Source organism: Sinocyclocheilus rhinocerous, unplaced genomic scaffold (genome assembly GCF_001515625.1).
Source record: "Sinocyclocheilus rhinocerous isolate Xijiao unplaced genomic scaffold, SAMN03320098_v1.1 scaffold89, whole genome shotgun sequence".
NCBI lineage: Eukaryota > Metazoa > Chordata > Actinopteri > Cypriniformes > Cyprinidae > Sinocyclocheilus > Sinocyclocheilus rhinocerous.
The window spans coordinates 6,573-27,975 of record NW_015653489.1 but is presented as its reverse complement, the minus strand read 5'-3'; the positions used below and the strand labels follow the sequence as shown (position 1 = coordinate 27,975).

At 36.5% G+C, this 21,403-nt stretch overlaps 2 protein-coding genes across 2 annotated transcripts in view; both read left to right on the top strand.

Annotated features, from left to right (window-relative positions):
- The window catches only part of LOC107716370 (multidrug resistance-associated protein 5-like), a 50,586-nt gene extending 36,452 nt beyond the window's left edge, over positions 1-14,134 (top strand). The window contains exons 18-28 of the mRNA XM_016522781.1: positions 1,343-1,472; positions 1,597-1,750; positions 2,775-2,903; positions 3,368-3,554; positions 3,692-3,781; positions 6,546-6,738; positions 6,856-7,015; positions 8,365-8,443; positions 8,543-8,656; positions 10,330-10,494; positions 12,955-14,134. Of these exons, the coding sequence (XP_016378267.1) occupies positions 1,343-1,472; positions 1,597-1,750; positions 2,775-2,903; positions 3,368-3,554; positions 3,692-3,781; positions 6,546-6,738; positions 6,856-7,015; positions 8,365-8,443; positions 8,543-8,656; positions 10,330-10,494; positions 12,955-13,053 (1,500 nt within the window). The 3' untranslated portion in view covers positions 13,054-14,134. The remainder of the gene's footprint in view (positions 1-1,342; positions 1,473-1,596; positions 1,751-2,774; positions 2,904-3,367; positions 3,555-3,691; positions 3,782-6,545; positions 6,739-6,855; positions 7,016-8,364; positions 8,444-8,542; positions 8,657-10,329; positions 10,495-12,954) is intronic.
- Positions 14,135-15,486: 1,352 nt separating this feature from the next.
- Positions 15,487-21,403, top strand: part of LOC107716368 (mediator of RNA polymerase II transcription subunit 12-like) — an 11,660-nt gene continuing 5,743 nt past the window's right edge. The window contains exons 1-6 of the mRNA XM_016522779.1: positions 15,487-15,684; positions 16,633-16,737; positions 18,746-18,937; positions 19,112-19,271; positions 19,422-19,597; positions 20,310-20,420. Coding sequence (XP_016378265.1) covers positions 15,583-15,684; positions 16,633-16,737; positions 18,746-18,937; positions 19,112-19,271; positions 19,422-19,597; positions 20,310-20,420 — 846 coding nt within the window. The 5' untranslated portion in view covers positions 15,487-15,582. The remainder of the gene's footprint in view (positions 15,685-16,632; positions 16,738-18,745; positions 18,938-19,111; positions 19,272-19,421; positions 19,598-20,309; positions 20,421-21,403) is intronic.

Here is a 21,403-nt window from a genome sequence, read left to right as displayed (position 1 = left end):
TGACAGTAATATTGCAAAATATTATTACAATTTAAAATAACTGTTTTCAATTTTAATATAGTTTAAAATGTAATTTATTGCTGTGATCAAAATTTAATTTTCATCATTATTTCTCCAGTCTTCAGTGTCACATGATCCTTCAGAAATCATTCTAAGATGCTGGTTTGCTGCTCAAGAAATATTTCTGATTATTATCAATGTTGAAAACCGTAGTGATGCTACTTTATTTTTCAGGATTCTTTCAAGAATAGAACGTTGAAAAGAACAGCATTTATTTAAAATAGAAATCTTTTGTAATGTTATCAGTGTATTAACTGTCACTTCTGAATTTAATACATTCTCACTGAATTAAAGTATTAATTTCTTAGGGGGAATAAAAATCTTACTGACCTCAAACAACACACATTTTCACTTAACCGCTACATAATACTAAACCAATATACTTGCACACACACAAAAATTTCTCCTCTGTTCTGTCTCTAGTTCCTAAACCAGCTTTCTTATAAACATGACATTGTGTGCCGCAAATATTGTTGGCTTCGTGACAAATTACTAATGCTCCTCTAATGTAAGGTGCTTTGGATGAAACCTTTAGCTACTCTAAATGCATACAGGTAAACATAAATACAAGTAAATGTAAAATAAATCCTTTATGTATTTAATTTCTTCAGCCTGAGGCTTATTCATTTCACTTTTGGTGTGAAAGGTCTTTTACATTTGCCAAAAATAGAACTTTTTTATATTAAAAACAAACAAGCAAGCCCAGACTAGATGAGAAAAAGCAATGCAATGCAAAAGTAAAGCAATATTGTAATGCATTACTTTTAAAAGTAATTTTCCCCAACGCTGATATTAAATATGTTGTATGTCTAAATAACTTTCATTTGCACCAAAAAAAGCTGGTAAAGTGGTCTCTGGCCTCTTAATTAAAATCATCTATAGTTTCTAACCCAGATGTGTATCAGGAGGGAACAACAGTGAACAGTGTTGAAGCTGTTTTGCTATTCTGAAAGGGGCCATGCAAAGTCGTTATTCCAGTGAATATCTGTTATCAAAGTAGGAAATTCACCTTTTTTCCTGAGGATGTGTGTGACGTCTCAGGCTGGGCCTCACAGAGCAGAAGCATTCCTGTATGCTTGCCAAGGTTTTCTCCATATAAATCTAGCTATTATGGCTGTTTAAATGTTTGTGTGCGTCCCTGACCTGTTTATTTGCTTTATGGACCTTAACTAAAGAATTTTGTAGGGTTTTTAGATCACCGGCCCATTTATTAGCATTTTGGTTGTGTCTGGGTGCATGCATTATTAACACTGTTGTGTGTGTTGTTGTGTTGTTTTTGCAGTGCACTGTGCGAGCAGCCTCGGTTCTGCATGATAAACTATTTAAGACTCTACTTCTGAGCCCCATGCGCTTTTTCGACACAACACCCCTGGGACGCATTCTCAACCGATTCTCCAGGGACATGGATGAGGGTGAGGAACCTCTCTTTTTCTCTCTTCACAAATCCTTTCACATGCAGGATGACGGGGGCTTCTCGAAGCGTTTTGATGTCTCGCTCTCTCACACGTTCGCTCTCTGTTCTTCCTCTGTGCGTAGTTGACGTGCGTCTGGCGATGCAAGCCGAAATGCTGCTCCAGAATGTGACATTAGTGCTGTTCTGCCTGGGAATGGTGGGTGCTGTGTTTCCCTGGTTCCTGTTCTCCATCATTCCTTTAGGGACGTTCCTCTTCATCGTCAACCGCATCTCCAGGTTTGGTCTTACAGATTTATTGGGTCAAACAGATAGTTGAGCTGTGTCATTGTATAAAGTAGAACCAAATATATGTAGGTCAGGCTGATTAATCGACTAATATGTGTTCTAACAGTTTGCACAAAGTTCAAACAGTATGACATTGCATCGGAAAACCATAAAAAATATCAAACCTTGTGGCTTTTATCTTAAAGAAACTTTAAAACACACACTTTTCAAGGAAAACATTTCACAAATAGATAATAAAGATAAGAAACTATTTCTCTATAAAATGTATAATGTTTTTTCTATGTATTAACCACATATATATATATATACAGTGGGTACGGAAAGTATTCAGACCCCATTACAATAGAAAACATGTATTTTAAATTGTAATAATATTTCACAATATTACTGTTTTTTATCAAATAAATGCAGCCTTGGTCAGCAGAAGAGGCTTCTTTCTATATATATATATATATTTATTTATTTTTTCTTTAATATTGTTTTTAAATATGTCTAAAAAGACAAAAGAACCACCCTTATAAATATATTTTCATAGCATCTGTCTTAGAGAAAGCATGTCAAGGGCATGATTGTCCTCCTTCGCTTGCCCTCTTTTTAAGAAAAGTATGAATCATTAACAACATTATTCACATGCAATGCCTTTTTCATATATGCACTTACAAGCTGAAATCAGCCTGATTGCTCATCAATAATGGCCTGACTCTGCTGTCCTGCCTGCGTTAGCGCTGACGTGTGACAGGCCCCATAAAGCCCCATATAAATCAGTTCAGAAGCCAGAAATGACTGCAGCTCAGCCAGGAAGATCCCCTCAGTCTCAACGTTATTGTCCCCTGTGGGCCTCCATCTCATAAGCCACTAACCTGTCACATCACAGGCAGCTCTGTGAGCCACACAGATAAGCAGATGAGATGAGCCAGAGCTTTGATCAAAACTCATATTCTAAGACTGGCTGACTTTTTGTCAGGGACAGAAAAATATATAAATATACTTTTCCGATTGTCCTTTTTACCCAAAGGGTTCTCATTCGTGAGCTGAAGCGCCTGGAAAATATCAGCCAATCCCCTTTCACCTCTCATATCACCAGCAGTCTGCAAGGCCTATCCACTATCTATGCTTACGGCAGGGGTGCTGACTTCATACACAGGTAATATTCACACAGCAGAATGCCCTCCATGACTTTGCAGAACTTTTCTCTGAGACAAACACTGCAGTGAAACTTTACTTGAGGTCTGCTTGTACCGTGGCCTCAGAAAGTTTGCACAAAGTTCAAACAGTACATAGATGCCACACTCACAAAGGGCACTGCATCAGAAAATCATGAAAAATACAGAACCTAGTGACTTTTATTTTAAAGAAATTTTATTATACACACTTTTCAAGAAAAATTCACACTAAGAGGTTTAAATTTTAAATAAAAACTAATAATGAATATAATTAAGAATTACTTTGATAATGCATTAAAATACTTATATTTTAAAATAGATAGATAGATAGATAGTGTGTGTGTGTGTGTGTGTGTGTGTGTGTATAGAAGATTAAAAGTATGTTATTAATTAACTTACAAAGTAAGGACTTAAATAAGGCTAAATATTGGTTATATTCCACCAGGAATCAAGCCCTGCTTGACACAAATCAAGCGTGTCACTATCTGTTCAGCTGTGCTATGCGCTGGCTGGCTGTGCGTCTGGACCTCATCAGCATTTCTCTCATCACCACCGTCGCCCTCCTCATCGTCTTCATGCACGGCCGCATTCCTCCTGCTTACGCCGGTCTGGCCATCTCCTACGCCGTACAGGTGCGCCGCTCTCACACACTGTATATGAGTGGGGACGGTTGTAGGGCAGGACCGTTACTGTGCCGTCATTAATTTGCATTGCTTACTATTGCACAGTTGTTATTCACTCCTCGTTTTCTTTCCCTTCCCACATCCAGCTAACCGGCCTGTTTCAGTTCACCGTGAGGCTGCTTTCTGAAACCGAAGCCCGTTTTACATCAGTGGAGCGGATCAATCATTACATAAAGGTAGAAACTCCTGTGACACATGCATGCTGGTTGTGTCAATGACAAATAGAAAGGGACGGACCGTTTGTTATTCAATTGACAGCGCACAAAAGACACTTAGATCTTTGCTTTACACAGGTGGCTGAGCCCAGCGGTCAGCACGCTGCATAGTGAGCCTGCTACATCCCACTCAGCAGGCTTCATGGGATGCGTTTTTTGCCAGACAGAACATCATAGCGTATGACACAGCTTGTTTCAGGAGGCTCTTATCAAAGCAGAGCAGTACAGCTGTCTTAGCTGCCGCCCAAGTGGCAGAGAGCATTTTGCAGTGATTAATGAAGCCAATAATGGTAGTACAAAGTATTCAGCTTATTTTGCAATGCAAAAGTAAGCTGCTATAGGTAAGTAACAGTAAGAATAAAAAAGTGCAGTAAACTGTTTGATCCATTTGAAAACAGCTTGCTTACTCTATGAATCAAACAGTAAAATCCCATAGTGAATACCGCTAAAAAAAATAGGTAATATAGCCTACAGTCGACATGCTTGCCTTGCATTATGATCATTGTACACTCTTAAAGGGATAGTTCACCCAAAAATGAAAATTTGCTGTTAATTTACTCACCCTCTGGCCATCCAAGATGTACATGTAGGTAGAACAGTAAAGAAGATTTTTAGCTGAAACCGTGGTCCTTGGTGATTCATAGTCAAGTCAGCAGCTGCCCATTTTTGAAAATAAAAAATAAGCATATCAAGGAGCACAAAATTAATACCTGTGGCTCCTGATGATATATCGAGGTCTTATGAAGCGAAACGATCGGTCTGTGCAAGAAACATTATTTACAACATTATTACCTGTAATCCAGAGCCTCAGACAAACAGACTGGAGTGATGTTCGGTTCACGAACAAATCATTCTTTTGAACTGGTTCTTTTTAGTGAACGAGTTGAATCAGTTCACCAAATCGGACTTTGGAGAAGCTTTACCTTTGCTGTTTGATCACATTTCTCATGTATGTAAAGTACCTGTAAATATGACAAATCGCAAGAAAAGCTTGATGTGTACTGGCAACTATACATTATTTACAGGTATTTTATTTGTAAGGATTTTGATAAAAAGAAAATTCGGCCAATTTCTGTCTTACCTTTCATTTCAGAAGTTTTGGAGAAAATTGTGCTGAATCAAGTAATTGTATTTATGAGATTTTTCAATCTGGTTTTAAGTCTGCTCACAGCACTGAGTCTGCCCTTTTGAGTGTTAAATGATATTTACCTCTCTACTGATTCCGGAGACTCGTGGTTCTTATTCTTTTAGATCTATCGGCTGCTTTTGATACCATAGACCACTCCTCACTATTATCTAGATTAGAGTCTTTTTTTGTAGGTCTAAAAGCAAACGTTCTGAAATGGTTTCAGTCATACCTGTCTAACAGAAAGTTTTTAGTGAAGCTGGGTAATTTTACCTCTTCTCCTGCACCTCTGACCTGTGGCGTTCCACAAGGCTCTATTTTAGCTCCCTCTCTATTTTCTCTTTACATGCTACCTCTGGGCTCTATTCTAAGAAAACATGGTGCGTCTTTTCATTTCTACGCAGATGATACTCAAATCTATCTACCAAAGAAACAATTCCAATGTGATTACTTCTCTTCTGCAATGTTTAGAGGAGGTTAAATCATGGCTAGCCCAAAATTTCCTCTTCCTAAATGAAGACAAGACCGAGGTAATTGTTTTCGGTCCAAATGAGAACTCTCAGTGTATAAGCCCTGAGTTAGAAAGCTTATCCGTTTCTAGATCCTCACGGGTGCGGAACCTAGGTGTTCTTGTTGACCAGCATTTAAAATTTGATAAGCATATCTCTTCTGTTATCGGATCCAGTTTCTATCAGCTTCGTTTACTGTCTAAAATTAAAAAAACTTTCTCACTCCTAAAACTCGAGAAATGGCTGTTCATGCGTTTGTTACGTCTCGTCTAGATTACTGCAATTCTTTATATTGCGGTACATCTAAAGTCTCAAATTGCACGTTTTCAGCTCGTCTAAAACGCTGTGGCCAGACTTCTTTTAAAGTGTCGTAAACATGAACACATCACTCCAATTCTTAGATCTCTACACTGGTTGCTGGTTTGTCAGAGAATAGACTTTAAAATTCTACTCTTTGTATATAAATCCCTACATAACCTAGCTCCTGTCTACCTCTCTGAACTTCTTCATCTCTACACTCCGTCTAGAAGCCTGCGATCCTGTGACCAGGCTTTGTTGGTAGTCCTGTTTTCTGTGTATGTGGTATAATCTTGCTCTTCTGTAAAGCACTTTGGTCAGCCTGGTGGCTGTTGTAAATGTGCTATACAAATAAAATGAGCTTAAACTTGATATAGCAACTATTGTTGTCATCAAGTTAATGTTTTTTTATAATGCTTCCCCTAAACTGGTAAAAAAAAAAATTATATCAAGTGTTGACCTGCATAACTGGTAGTATAACAAGCCTTCGAACAAATAAACATCAAAACAAATTGGTGCAAAAAAATGACTAGTATTTCCAATGTTGACTAGCAGCAGCAGTATCGTATAGTCGACTATTCTCGCACATACCTACTACAAGCCAGTGTGTTTATATTTATGCATTGAAATAATATGAAAACAAATGGTTGTAATATCAAGCAGTATAACAGACTATTTTGTACAGCTAAAATAACTGGAAGTGATTGACACCAGAAGCCTCACACATTCAAGCTACTAATAGCCACACCTGCTCCTACATGAAAAATAATGCAGATAATCATTATTCACTCAGAACCTGGAAAGCGAAGGTCCTCGACAGATCTGCGGCTCCTCCGCTCCTGCTTCCAGCTGGCCAGAAGACGGACGAATCACCTTCCAGAATGTGGAAATGCGATATCGGGATGACCTTCCTCTGGTTCTGAAGAATCTCTCCTTTAGTGTACTTCCAGAGGAGACCGTAGGGATAGTTGGCAGAACGGGCTCAGGTACGCCTGTCTACTTGGCTTTTTTATCCTCTCAGATGTCGTTTGTGTTCGTCTCTACTGCGGGTCGTGTTACTGGTGGAGGAAATAGATTGTGACACAGGTGGGCTGTTTCTTCAGGGAAATCTTCACTGGGCGTCGCACTCTTCAGACTAGCGGAGCTCAGCCGAGGATCAATCATCATTGATGGTGTCAACATCGCTCACATTGGTCTGGAGGACTTGAGGAGCAAGCTGTCAGTCATCCCCCAAGAGCCGGTTCTTTTCATTGGTACTGTCAGGTACGGTCCACGTCACTTTACCTATTGTTCTTGAAGTCATGAAGTCAAAAACCCATTTCACTTACACAATGTCACATACAGTACTTCAATGTGAAACAGGATATTCAACAAGAAAAAAAGTAGAACTAGACATTTTATCCATCTAGAATCGATTGGATTGAGAAAAGTGGGCATTATATAAACTGTTGTTCAAAAGTTTAAAATGTAATTTATTCCTGTGATGCAAATCAGAATTTTCAGCATCATTACTCCAGTCTTCAGTGTCACATGATCCTTCAGAAATCATTCTAATATGCTGATTTATTATCAATGTTGAAAACAGTTTTTGCTGCTTAAGTTTTTTTAGAACCTGTGATACTTTTTTTCAGGATTCCTTGAATTTATTTATTCAAAATAGAAATCCTTTGTAACACTATACATGACCGTTCAAACGTTTGAGGTCAGTACATGTTTTCTTTCTCTTTTTTTTTTTTTTTTTGAGAAAAGTCTTGAACTGTCCTGTACTTTGAGTTTAGAAAGTAAAGTATTTCTTATATATTTTTATACTAAATTTGCCACATAAAGTCAAAAACAACAAGTGCTACAACTGTTATTGTAATAAAAATAATTTTGTAATGTTTTTGAAAGAAGTCTCGGTAACACTTTATTTTAAGGATCAATTCTCACTATTAGCTAGTTGTTTATTAGCATGCATATTACTAGTATATTGGCTGTTTATTAGCACTTATTAGGCACAAATGTATCCCTTATTTGACCATATTTTAGATCCTTTAACCCCATACCTAAACATAGTAAAGGCTTATATTGTTAGAAAAGATTTCTATTTTGAATAAATGCTGTTCTTTTTAACTTTTTATTTAACAAAGAATCCTGAAAAAAGTATCACAGGTTCCAAAAAAGATTAAGCAGCACAACTGATTCCAACACTGATGATAACTGAGCAGCAAATCAGCATATTAGAATGATTTCTGAAGGATCATGTGACACTGAAGACTGGAGTAATGATGCTGAAAATACAGCTTTGATCACAGAAATAAATGACATTTTACAATATATTCAAATAGAAAACACTTATTTTAAATTGTAATAATATTTCACAGTATTACTGTTTGTTTCTGTATATTTGATCAAATAAATGCAGAAGAGACTTCTTTATAAAAAACATTCCAAATCTTTCTAATCCCAAACTTTTGAACGGCAGTTTCATTTCAAAAGTCGAGCAAGTTATTGCATTTTGATGGAAGATTGCAAAGACATTTTTTTCCTCAAGAATAACATCCACTTGATGAATCGTGCGCAGTAAGACTAGGGTCAGATTATGTTGACTAAGTTGCTTATATCACCAACAGATCAAATCTGGATCCTTGGGATCAATATACAGATGCACAGATCTGGGAAGCTCTGGAGAAAACGCACATTAAGGACATGGTGAGTAAGTGCAGAAGGTTTTGGTATGATTTTCCAAAGTCTGACTTCGTATTGGCTTTGGAGTAGCTGTGCTTTAGTCACATGTTGATTTATTTTCAGGTAAGCCAGCTGCCAAATTCACTGCATTCAGAGGTGACGGATAACGGAGAGAACTTCTCAGTGGGAGAGAGACAGCTGCTGTGTGTGACCAGAGCTCTTCTCAGACACAGCAAGGTAACTGTTGAGCTCAGATACGCTCTCCAGCACTGCTTCTCAGCCGGATGAGTTCTTACAAAAGTAAACAAACCGCTCCTTAAAATGTAATCTTGAAACATATTAATACTACCAGGAACTATATTGTGGCCAGGAACTACAGTAGTCAAAATTTGAAGTGGATCAAAAAAGTTTATCAAAGTTGTCCTAAGACAAGAGCGCGTTTTAGGTTTTAGGACAACTTTGATGAAAGGTTTTCGATCCACTTCAAATGTTGACTTGTGTACATTATTGGCATCTGCCTAAATTGACTAGCCTCTATCAAGTAAGAGAATTTGTGCCAAAATTTCAACAACTAAAGTTACAGTTTCTTCTCCCACTTTAAAATGGATAAACCAGTTTATTTAGCTGCTTTGACTCTATTTGATTATATGGTTAGATGCAGTGTGTTATTTGCATTCATCATTGTTATTCCCCTGCTGTTGAGATGCACTGGTGAATCTCAGCTGTGTTAAAGTGGTGAAACATTGCCACCACATGGCAGACAGTGAATGACTATTGAAAAATCACAAATGTAAAGTTCTTCCAGTCTTTTCTTTTTTTTTTTCTAACTTGTTGTTAATGTAAACATGGGACGCTTTGCACAATATGTGCAATGATTTGAGAATGGGACATGGTGTAACGTTCTGTACAGCACAGTTTACAATAGAATACATGAATTATGCCAGTGACACATAGATATATAATTCCTCTTCAGGAAAAAATTGAGACCAGTGGTTCTCAGTGTTTTGACTCCAAGGCCCCACATTTTGCACAAAAATATCAAAAGGCCCCCAACCCTTGGTGTGTTTTATCAACTATGGCCACTCCTAGTCTCTGTAAGTTAAAATAAGTCATTAAAATTATTTTAATTAAAATTAAAATCATTACATTTCAGGATTCCAAAAGATTTAGGAGCTGAATATTTTTCAAGGATCCCACTCTTTTTAGCCAATGAATTTACATGACTCTTACATTTAATTTGTGATTTAAAAATATTACAAATATTTTTACTCACAGTTTCTACTCTAATTTAGAGCATGGCATGGCTAGAAAAATGTGTATTCGTTATTAATAATCCTAAGGATTTTAAAGGTTTTTTATTTGTTATTTATTTATTTATTTAGAAAGAAAGAAAGAAAGTAAGTAGAAATCACTTTTAAAATGAGACTGTCTCATATTTCCGGGTTTTCCAGGACAGTGGGAATCCTGGTTCTTCAAACAAAACAGTTGTTGAGGGGGTGAATTAAGAAACATCTTATTTTTAGTAGTTTCAGCTTATTTTAATACTTGTTTTGTCATATTTTAAGTCATTGTAAGATCCTGCTGAGGTCCCCTGGTTGAGAACCACTGATTTAGACAATGTTACAGTTTAAATAATAAACACAATTTTTTACTGAATCGTTTTTGTATTTACTTGATCAAAAATCATGTTTCGTGACTATTGGCTATTCTAAAAATGACGAGACAAGCCATTCGATGTGTCCTGCCACAGTGTCAATTAGACAAGTCAACACAAGGAAAAAAACCTGTGCTCTTCAAACCATTTCATGGGGTCTAGAAGTTAATTAAAAAAACAACAACAACAACTGGCCTTTAAACAGATTTGTATTGTGATTCATGTGCTGTATGCGATCTTGTGACGTGTGTTTCAGATCCTGCTGTTAGACGAGGCAACAGCTGCGACTGACACAGAGACAGACCGCCTCATACAGGACACCATTCGCACCTCGTTCAGTGGCTGCAGCACTCTCGTGATCGCGCATCGCCTCAACACTGTGCTGAACTGTGACAGGATCATGGTCCTGGACCAGGGGCAGGTGGGTCTCCTCCTTCATCTGCTGCTGTTTTAATGACAATGATACAGTGAGAGTTTAGACACACTCTACTGTATGAGCAGGCGTGAGCGATATGTGTCAGCTAACATCATAGTTGTTTTAACAGTGCGGAAGCTGACAAGTAGACTGTATCACTCGCTCTGAAAAACAAACAGACACACCTGTGAAAAATTAAAAAATGTTTCTAGAAATCAATTTAAGGTGGCAAATATCACACATTAAAGGGGTCATATGATGCGATTTCAAGTTTTCCTTTCTCTTTGGAGTGTTACAAGCTGATTGTGCATAGATAAGATCCCTGAAGTTGCAAAGACTAAAGTCTCAAAACAATGTGTTTTTTGAACATTAAAGCATGTCAACATATTCTGTTACACCAAATACACAAAATAATGATCTTTAAAAAAGCATCATATGACCCCTTTAATGAACATGTTATTTCTGTCGCTGCTGTGAACTAAAAATCACACATAATATAATATGTGACCCTGGACCACAAAACCAGTCGAAATTTAGATTTATACATCATCTCAAAGCTGAATAAATAAGCTTTCCACTGATGTATGGTTTGTTAGGATAGGACAATATTTGTCCGAGATACAACTATTTGAAAATCTGGAATCTGAGGGTGCAAAAAAATCTAAATATTGAGAAAATCATCTTTAAAGTTGTCCAAATGAAGTTCTTAGCAATGCATATTACTAACCAAAAATTACATTTTGATATATTTACAGTAGGACATTTACAAAATATCTTCATGGAACATGATCTTTACTTAATATCCTAATGATTTTTGGCATAAAAGAAAAATCAATAATTTTGACCCATACAATGTATTGTTGGCTATTGCTACAAATATACCCCAGCGACTTATGACTGGTTTTGTGCTCCAGGGTCACATATGAATACGAAAAACGTTGGGAGTCACAACAGGCCTAAATTACCAGCATAAAAACACACACAGCAAAATATTGTCTAGTTACTGATATCGACAAATTTCCCCAAAAGTATTGAGATCGTTTTTTGTCAATATCGCTCACCGTTATGTTTAAGTGGTTAAGTGCATAGACAACAAAACATTAAACCAAGTGGCATTTATAAGAAACAGCTCAAGCACACATTTTATGGGGAAAACATAATAATAATTAATTTTGCATAGATATAATGCTTTGTTCATGTTCATAGTTAAAGTGATAATCAGACCCAAAGGTGCAGTCTGTAGAAATCTCATAGAGCGTGATGAATTAGTTAAATGTCAAATTAGATGTAAATGTGTTAACATAATTGTTAAACATTTAAAGGGGTCATATGATGCTTTTTTAAAGATCATTATTTTGTGTATTTGGTGTAACAGAATATGTTGACATGCTTTAATGTTCAAAAAACACATTATTTTTTCCGCATTACCTCCTCTCCTAGGTTCACGAAACGGTCGTCCATAAAATGCATTGCTGTTCTGTTGTAAGTAATCTTAAAGATTCCTAAATGCATCTACTTTCGGAAGGCTAAATAAAGTGCTTTTGCTTTCGCCTAGAAACACACAGCGTCTCCTTGACATGGCTGCTTCAACACTAACTGCGGTTACTGACACCATGCCTTCTTTCTTTGCGTGCACATTTGCGGCGGGATTATGCAAATATTTCCACATAGTGGGGTAGATATGTGGGGGCGTGTTAGAATGAGCCGTTTTAGGGGGGCGTGGCAGAGTCTTAACTTTGATAAAGAATATCTCTTTGGTTTTGAGACTTTAGTCTTTGCAACTTCAGGGATCTTATCTATGCACAATCAGCTTGTAACACTCCAAAGAGAAAGGAAAACTTGAAATCGCATCATATGACCCCTTTAACATCTGCAGTGCATATACATAGAGAGAGAGCGAGCTGTCAAACTAACATTAACATATGCAGTTGCAATTAAATGTTTAACAGTGTCATGTTTTCAAAGTGTTATCTGATGCATTTGTTTTATGTGTAGAATAACTGACTCAGAACAGTGAAGTGTGAGTATTATAAAATCTTAACATGTCATTTGCTTAGAGATTGGACTTGGTTTGATATTTTGTGTCAAAATAATGCCTATATATTAGGGCTGCACAATTCATCGAATTTCTGATGACCCCTTTAAAGAAGAAACCAATCCGATGTTTAGTTGACATTTGAGGCTTAATTTCTATAGAAAAGCACTAAGGTTTTTCAGTTAGTGTGTTTTCAGCTTGTTTATTTTCATATAAATACATGTAAAATACGGCATGCAGTTGCATCAAACAATGGTATAAACATCATTCAATGTAAATTGTGATAATCGTAATTAATAATCGCAATTACAATTTCAAGGGAATAATCGACAATTATGATTTTTGTCATAATCGTGCAGCCCTACTATATATATATACAGTATGGATTATATACAGTAAGTCAAAGTCATGTCTTGTTGTTTTTGAAATAGATTTTGGAGTTTGACACCCCTTCAAACCTGCTGGCTGATGAAAACTCACGTTTTCGTGCCATGATGGTGGCAGCAGAAGAAACACTTAGCCACCCCTAAGAAGTCAGCAGGCACTGAAGACACGGAGCCACCAGACTGAAATCCTTGAAGCTGCTCAAACTGAGATTGTCAGTTTGTTTGTTGTACTTTAAGACGAAGATATTGTTATAGTTAGCACACAGAGAGACTATATAGTGTATGATGTCCTGAAGAAGATGTTGATGGCACTTTATTTGTGTTACTGGCCTGCCGCAGAAGCATCAGGACAAGACGACTCCCTTCTGCCTGTGTTTGGTCGAAGTAAATTTTGCACACTGATAATGTATTTGTTTTCCTGTCGTTCAGCATTTTTTTTTTTGCTTTATAAAAGTATGCAAGATATGTATCGACTGTAATGTCACCTGTTGATTTGCCTTCTTTTTATCTGGCATTTTCAGGCATATATGAATCCAACCAAAGATCGATCGTATCAATCATTCCGGACATCAGCACAAAACCTGTTATTTTTATTTCAATTATTTTGTAGCATTTCCTTGTGCTTTCGTTGTTACTCATACTGTGTACGTTTTGTGCCTCTGCTGTTACATGTCTGTCAAAAGCATTGCGCAAATAGTGTTTTAGTGACAAAAATGCGCAATGTGAGTTCTTGCAATAATTCAACGAGACAGTGCTGTTCTTATTTGTATTCTAAGTGCATATTTCTGTGTAATCTTATATCACATCTGCTGTGGTGTTTTTCATTATTTTAGGTTGATTATATTCTCAGAAGATTCATGAAATCTAAAGAGACTTTAATTTATGTTTGAAATCAAGGTAGTTTCATGCACACGTGGAGGCTGGGAAGATATTAATGCTAAATATCTCATTCATTCTCGAGGAGTGTCTGTACTACTTCATATCAAGACTACACTTTGTGATCTCTTCAGGAATCGATGACTTGGTTGTCTTATTTTTCAGGATGAAAATTGTACATTTAGGTACCTGAATTATGCAAGATTTTTTTTTTTTTTGTATAAATATATATGCCATACCGTGCAGCATCTGTTTAGGTATTTATCTTGGAAATATCAAGATGAAGAGAAATCGGTTCACAAACTTAGATATGCTAATCTTTAAGAGTTGCCTTGTTCGTCATGATTCAGAGATTATAGTTTTGTGAACACTTGTTTTATGATAGTTATAAAAAAATGCTTTATTGAATAAAGATTATATTTATACATTTAACGGTTTTGTGTGTGTGTGGTACAGGTAAACCCTAGTAAAAAATAAAAAAATTGACCTTGTGGAGACACTTTTTGGGGAAACAGTTTATAAATCTAATATTATTTTATTTATTGAAAATGTAAAAATATAATGTTTTCTGTGAGGGTTAAGGGGTCAAATATACAGTACAGTTTGTACAGTATAATTTGTTTATGGAAAGTTACAATATAACTTGGAAACCCAACGTGTGTGTGTGTGTGTGTGTGTGTGTGTTTTCATAGCTTTTGTCAGTCAATTTTCATGTGGTTTATAATTATGCGTTATTTTACCTGTCTGGACTTTTTTTGACATGGCATACATTATATAAAGACAAACGTTATATAAACATTATGTATGAAATATTACTCACTATCCATGTCACTCACTTAGGACTTTTATCATCCTGAACAGTAAACTTAAAAAGCATTTTTCATTTGCTAATATGATCAGTCATCAAAAACACCACAAAGCAAATTAACCAGAACGACGCTGCGGGACCTCCTGATATAACAAGTAAAAATGCCAAATTTCCAGTGTTCCTTTAGCCATTGGTTTTTGGAGATCACAATTTCGAGATGCCAACTGGAAAGAGACCTTTAAAGTCTCCAGACGTTTTTGTATCACAAATAAAATTAGGCATCATTTAAAATTGTTCATCGTATTTATCCTATAAAACAGGTCATTGCAAAGTTTAGCAAAGACATTGACTTGAAGTGTGTTTTCTGTAAAGAGGAAACTGAGAGTATTGTCCATTTATTTTTTTATTGTATTTACACAAAGTGATTTTGGTGTGACTTGGCTTTTTTGTTAAACAAAATACTAAGATTGAATTGCAACTCAAAGAAAATGATGTTTTATTTTTTATGAGCATACTGTTGACTTCAAAATATGGTAATATAGTGAATTTACTCATTATATATGGAAAATTCTTCATCCACAAATGTAAACGCGCAGTGAAAAAAACAAATTTTACTCATTTTAAAATAAATAAGACATGACATAAAGCGAAAAATTATTTTGAAACCTTAAATATATTATTTGAATAATTTGTAACTATTTGTACTTGTTATGGACATGTGAATTTCTTATTGCTTTTCCTATTTTATTATTTTTTAATTGTCTTTGTTTTTTATTATATATATTTTCATGTAATTTATGTTATTGCCCTCGCATGTTCGTTGTTCTAAATATTGCAATAAAAAAACTTGTTGTGTTGGAGGGACTTTTATGTTGTCTCGTATTTACCCATCATTCTCGTCGGAGCGGAAGCAGCGGGTGAAGCAGCGGAGCTCTAGCCGCAGAAGCAGCGCTCAGGATCGGCCACACACCGGCTGACATGCCGCGGGGATGATGGCTGCCTTCGGCATTCTGAGCTACGAACACAGGCCTCTTAAACGGCCCAGACTCGGTCCTCCGGACGTTTATCCGCAGGACCCGAAGCAAAAGGAGGTTAGACGACTTTCTCTCTTCCTCTGTAGCGACATTTAATATTTAAATAGCGAATTAAAGTGTGTTTTTCAGGGCTGTTGAGATCAGGCCCCGCCGTCAGCTAACGGCCAATAACAATGAAACCAACGGCTCGGTTAGCCGGACAGAAAAAACAACATTTATGCCTCAAATGATTTCGGTCTTCATCTGTGGTTGTTATTGCAGATGGTTAGAGAGTGGAAAGGGTCATTTTATTTGTGAAACCCAGCTTTAAAAATGATTTGAGAATCTGTATTTACCGTGCTTTTCATTTAAAGCCCTTCTTTCATCGTTACAGTGCCATTTAAAAGGGCCACATATGAAACCCACAACCGTTATTAATCATTATTTTATGTATTTTAAGAAATAAATAAAGCTATATTCCTTACAAATAAATACTAAAGATGTAAACAATCCCAATAGCCTCTGGTACTGTCGGGAAGTGTATGTTTGTTGACAACTCCTTTTGAATTGATGTGTTTCTCATGGATGCGTTTTAAAACCTATGGGTTCGTAAAACATTTTGTACATTAATGATATATTGATGCACAGAAAAAGGAGAAATTGTGTACGTGCCTATGATGCCTAAAATGCTTTTAGGTGCGGTTTAGCTAGACACAGTCTCAGTTGTCAGCAAATAGAAGCAACAGAAAATACATATGAAAGTATATTTGAATATCTGTTTCATTTTATAGAGTGCATCATAACATAAGTCGTATTTTTCAGCATTGCATGTGATGTCTTATAATTGCTCGTGCAGATTTTTCTTTCTGAATTCAGTGTTTGTCTTGATGCATTTTGAGAGTTCATTAGGATGAATGAGGGATTAAGTCTCTGGCGTTTGAGTAACCCTCCAGCACAATGAAATGAGAATGGGATATGCATGCACGAGTCCTTTAATAACTGAAACTATCACTCTCTCATGGTTAGGATGATTTGACGGCATTGAACGTCAAGCAAGGATTTAACAACCAGCCAGCTGTTTCAGGCGATGAGCATGGCAGCGCTAAAAATGTCAATTTCAACCCTTCAAAGGTAAGATTATCAGTGCAGAGGTTATCTGCATACATGCATTTTATCAGTCAAATCCTCACTCTTTTACAAATTGTCGGAAACACAGAACTTTGTCGGGTATCTGGTCATACCAATGTTTATCCCAAGGAACGAACAAATACGATATTCATCACAGATATTGAAAAGTGTTTCATAACGCCCTCAGATTTGACCCAAAACTGTATTAATCTTCAGTCAGCTGAGAAGTCTACTGAGTAAAGCCAGAGAAGAGCAAAAGCAGGAGATAATGTAATGATGGTAAAAAAAAATAAAAATCTTATTTGTGCATGTTTCCGTTCTCAGACTTCATCTGACAAACCCAACAAGCGTTATTATACCACAAGCAATAGCAATGGAAAATTACTGCTTCACAACATCGTCCTGTGATGTTAAAAAACATATCTCTTACTCGTGAAGACAAATATCCCTTAAAACCACACAATGGAAAATAATATACAAATAAAATAATTTAAATGGCTAATTAATGAAACCAGTTTAGGCTACAGATGATTTAAATGAATATTATAAATGATTATATGATTAAATGGAACATTAAAGTGATTATATGATAATGAATGGATGGATAAATGTGACCCTGAACCACAAAACCAGTCATAAGGGTAAATTTTTCGAAATTGGGATTTATACATCAGGGGTTTTCAAACTGTCGGACGCACAAAGTCACTTGGCTGCAGCTAAATTTGCGTTTCAATGACACACACACTCACACAGTTCAGTCTAGGGCTGCACGATATAGCCTACCAACCTTAATTACGAATTGCAATTTTTGAATCGCAATTAAGTCCGCGATTTAAAACATGTGTTGCGTGGTTTGAAGCGCGGGCGCGCATGAGTTGTAATAACAGCGAGGGTCTCAGAGCAATGTCATTATTAAAAGGCTCAATTGGTCCGCATTATTAATGAGAAAAAACTCGCTCACTTCAATGCGCTGTATTCTGTATGAGATTGCATACAGCGGAAAATTCAAATGTTATGAAAACGGTTTCAGGTAGGCTATGTTCATTCATTTCTATCGTCTGTTTGAACTCGGCACTGTTTTCGTTCGGGAAACGGTCTGTAAAAAGCATTTCACATGTACGGGGTGAGCAGGGCACAAACACAGGGTTAACTGTAACACTACAATATTTAAACATTTCCACATAACAAAATTTACTAAATTTCACAATATTTCCTTGACATATCTCTATATAGAGGAAAAAATGTGCCAAAGTTCAAATATCTTTTGAAGATATTGCTGAACATTTATTTTATCATTGCAAAAGTAAATTTCTGACTGAAGTAAATTTGTCATCTCGGTTTTTAGTGTTTATTATTTTAATCTCAAAACTGTTTTAGATAGTTCTGCTTTGCTTTGCTAAAGAAGTGTTGGGTTGTGCTCCGCTCTCCCCTACACACTGAAAGACCATGAATGCATTTTCTGCGCTGAACCCCGCGATGAGTTTAACAACACTCGCAGCGCAGATTACAGCTCACTGGAGTGAGCCTGTTTCACGTTTTTATGGACGTTTCATATTTTAACATCTGTAAACAAAGAAATTAAAACTTAAATATTAGTAGTGAAATTTTACAGTTCTACTCTAAAATTAAATGGTTATTTTTCTTCGATAATTTTGACCCGTACAATGTATTTTTGGCTATTGCTACAAATATACCCCAGCGACTTAAGACTGCTTTTGTGCTCCAGGGTCACATATGTATATAAAAGAAACTAAGTAAAACACAAGTGCTTAATATCAAATGAAGATCTTGAAGGCGAAGTCAACCCCGAATCCATTTTTAATCTAAAACTCTAATCTAAATAAATCTTAATCTGAAGTATAAAAAACCTGACAAATTGCCCTTTTATACTATTTCAGCTTGTTACTCACTATGAAAATAACCAAGGAAGCTGGTGTGGTGTTAAAACCCCAACCAACCCACCAACCTCATTCTTTTACACTTGGCATTCCTGTTACCTTCTGCTTTACAGATCAGCTCAAACTTCAGCAGCATCATTGCGGAGAAGTTACGCTGGAACACATTTCCAGACACCGGCAAGAGGAAGCCGCAGGTCAATCAGAAGGACAACTTCTGGCTCGTCACAGCGCGGTCGCAGAGCTCCATTAATAACTGGTTCACAGACTTGGCCGGGACCAAACCCTTAACTCAGCTCGCTAAAAAGGTTCGCTTTTGCCACGCTGCGGTGTATAAACTCTGAACAGAGCGCTTGTGCAGATCCAGAACATGCTGTTAACAGCACACAAAAACATGCATTACTACATTTCACATTTCAAGGTCAAATGGTTTTTAAGCTTGGGTTTTGCGTTAGACTAATTGCTGTGTGTGTGTGCACTAGGTTCCCATCTTCAGCAAGAAAGAGGAAGTGTTTGGCTACCTTGCCAAGTACTGTGTGCCGGTGATGCGATCTGCTTGGATGATTAAAATGACGTGTGCGTATCACGCTGCCATAACTGAAACCAAGGTGAAGAAGAGGCACGTCATTGACCCCTGCATAGGTCAGTGTGGTTATTGTGCATCGCTCTATATGCTCGTATAATAATCGAACATGCAGCGCTGTCCTCGTTTAATCTGTGAATGAAGATTGTTGTGCTGTGTAGTTGGGCTTTGTGCTGCAATGCCTCACTGGCTTTATCTGGCTTCTGCAGAATGGACTCAGATAATTACTAAATACCTGTGGGAGCAGCTGCAGAAGGTGGCAGAGTTTTACAGACAGTCTCCCAGCCAGGGCTGCGGGTCTCCTCTGCCCGCTCCTCCTGCTGAGGTGGAAACCGCCATGAAACAGTGGGAGTACAACGAGAAGCTGGCCATGTTCATGTTTCAGGTAGGTGAGCCCAGTTTTATTTACAGATGCGGTGCTGCTGTCTTCATGTAATACAGAGGGCTGTTAGTTTGCACTGAGTGCAACAAAGAAACTTGGAATTATGTTCCGCAAAGATTAGAAAATTTCATCATTTATACACCCTCGTCATTCCAAACCCAATCTTTGAAACACAAATGAAGATATTTTTACTTCAAATCTTTTTATTGGTGGTTTTTGTGACAGTACAGATTGAAATAACGATATCAAGGTAAACGGTAAGATATTGTCCATTATTAATCCCTTCCACAATCCCCCCATTCATATTATCTCAGATGGGCAGAAAAGCGATAAATAAATAAATAATAACAAGTGGAATAAAATGGATATAATGAACTAATATATAAGTAAATAGTAAAAACAAAAACAAAAAAAATCCTTCTAACAGATGACATGTTGCCATGCCAGTTACAGGTGCAAAAGGTAGGCCTTTAATATAGGGATCCCAAGTCTTATAAAAGGATTTAATGAGCCAGAGAAAAATATATTTTTATGATAAGATGTTTTTAATATATTTTCGCCTGTCTCCGAAATTGATACGATCACTTGCCATGCCACATTAAAGATATGTCATACTGCCCACTGTCACCATGTTTTAAGTCATTTATCTAAAGGGGAGTGTTTTTGTGTATGTTGGTGGGGTTATTTATTGTGTGTATGTGTACATGTGTAACAGGATGGCATGTTAGACAGACACGAGTTCCTCACCTGGGTGCTGGAGTGTTTTGAGAAGATCAGGCCTGGAGAGGACGAGCTTCTGCGATTCCTGCTGCCGCTCCTGTTACAGGTCAGTAAACGCAGCGTGACGCTGCATGACCCCAGCAGGTCTGCACACTCCCTGGCCCTTTGTGTTTAAATTGATTACATATTTCAATTAAATTTACACATTGCTAAATTGTTTATTGGACTGATATTTTAATATCATTGGTATGCTAGTTTATTAATTCTATTGTGATTTTATTTTATTTTTTCTGTTTTCAGTAAAATCTTTTAGTTTTTTATAGGGATGTAACGATTCACTCAACTCATGATTCGATTCATGAATTTTTTTTTTTTTTTTTACAAAATGAAATTTAAGACCAATTATAAATTAAATGTGTCCTTTTATTATTGCTTGGGCAAAATGCTGCACATTTCTTTGTGAAATTGAAAATTATAAATTAAATGTGTCCTTTTATTATTGCTTGGACAAAATGCTGCATGTTTCTTTGTGAATACTAATATAGCACTTGTATATTACTGCTCTTTTGTTGGTTTTGATTGCTTCTATTGTCCTCATTTGTAAGTCGCTTTGGATAAAAGCATCTGCTAAATGACAAAATTTAAATATAATGTAAATTTAAATAACAAAACTAAATTGAAATTTTAAAACAAGCCCCAAATCAAATAAATAAGTAACACAAATAAAAGAAATCTCTTCATATAAACAAAATAAGGCTTTGTCCGTGCTCTTTCCGTTTAAAATTAGAGTCAACCACTGCATTTTAATCATGATCCAAACAAAGATACATGCAACATGATCAGTTTTTAATTTTTAATAGAAAGTATAATTTCGAAATTTGACTTCAGTTTTGTGAAACTAATGGTTTAAATATCTGCATGAAACAGCAAAGCTGAATGAGACGCAGATGCACTCTCTGCCAGCAGGTGGCGCTTAAAGCGTTTTCTTGGTGGGGCATGCAAGCACTGTCACCGTCAGTTTTACTTTTCTTTTTGTTTTCATTTTTGAAAAACTTATCTTTGCTGTTTACCTTAAGCTATGGAGGCTCT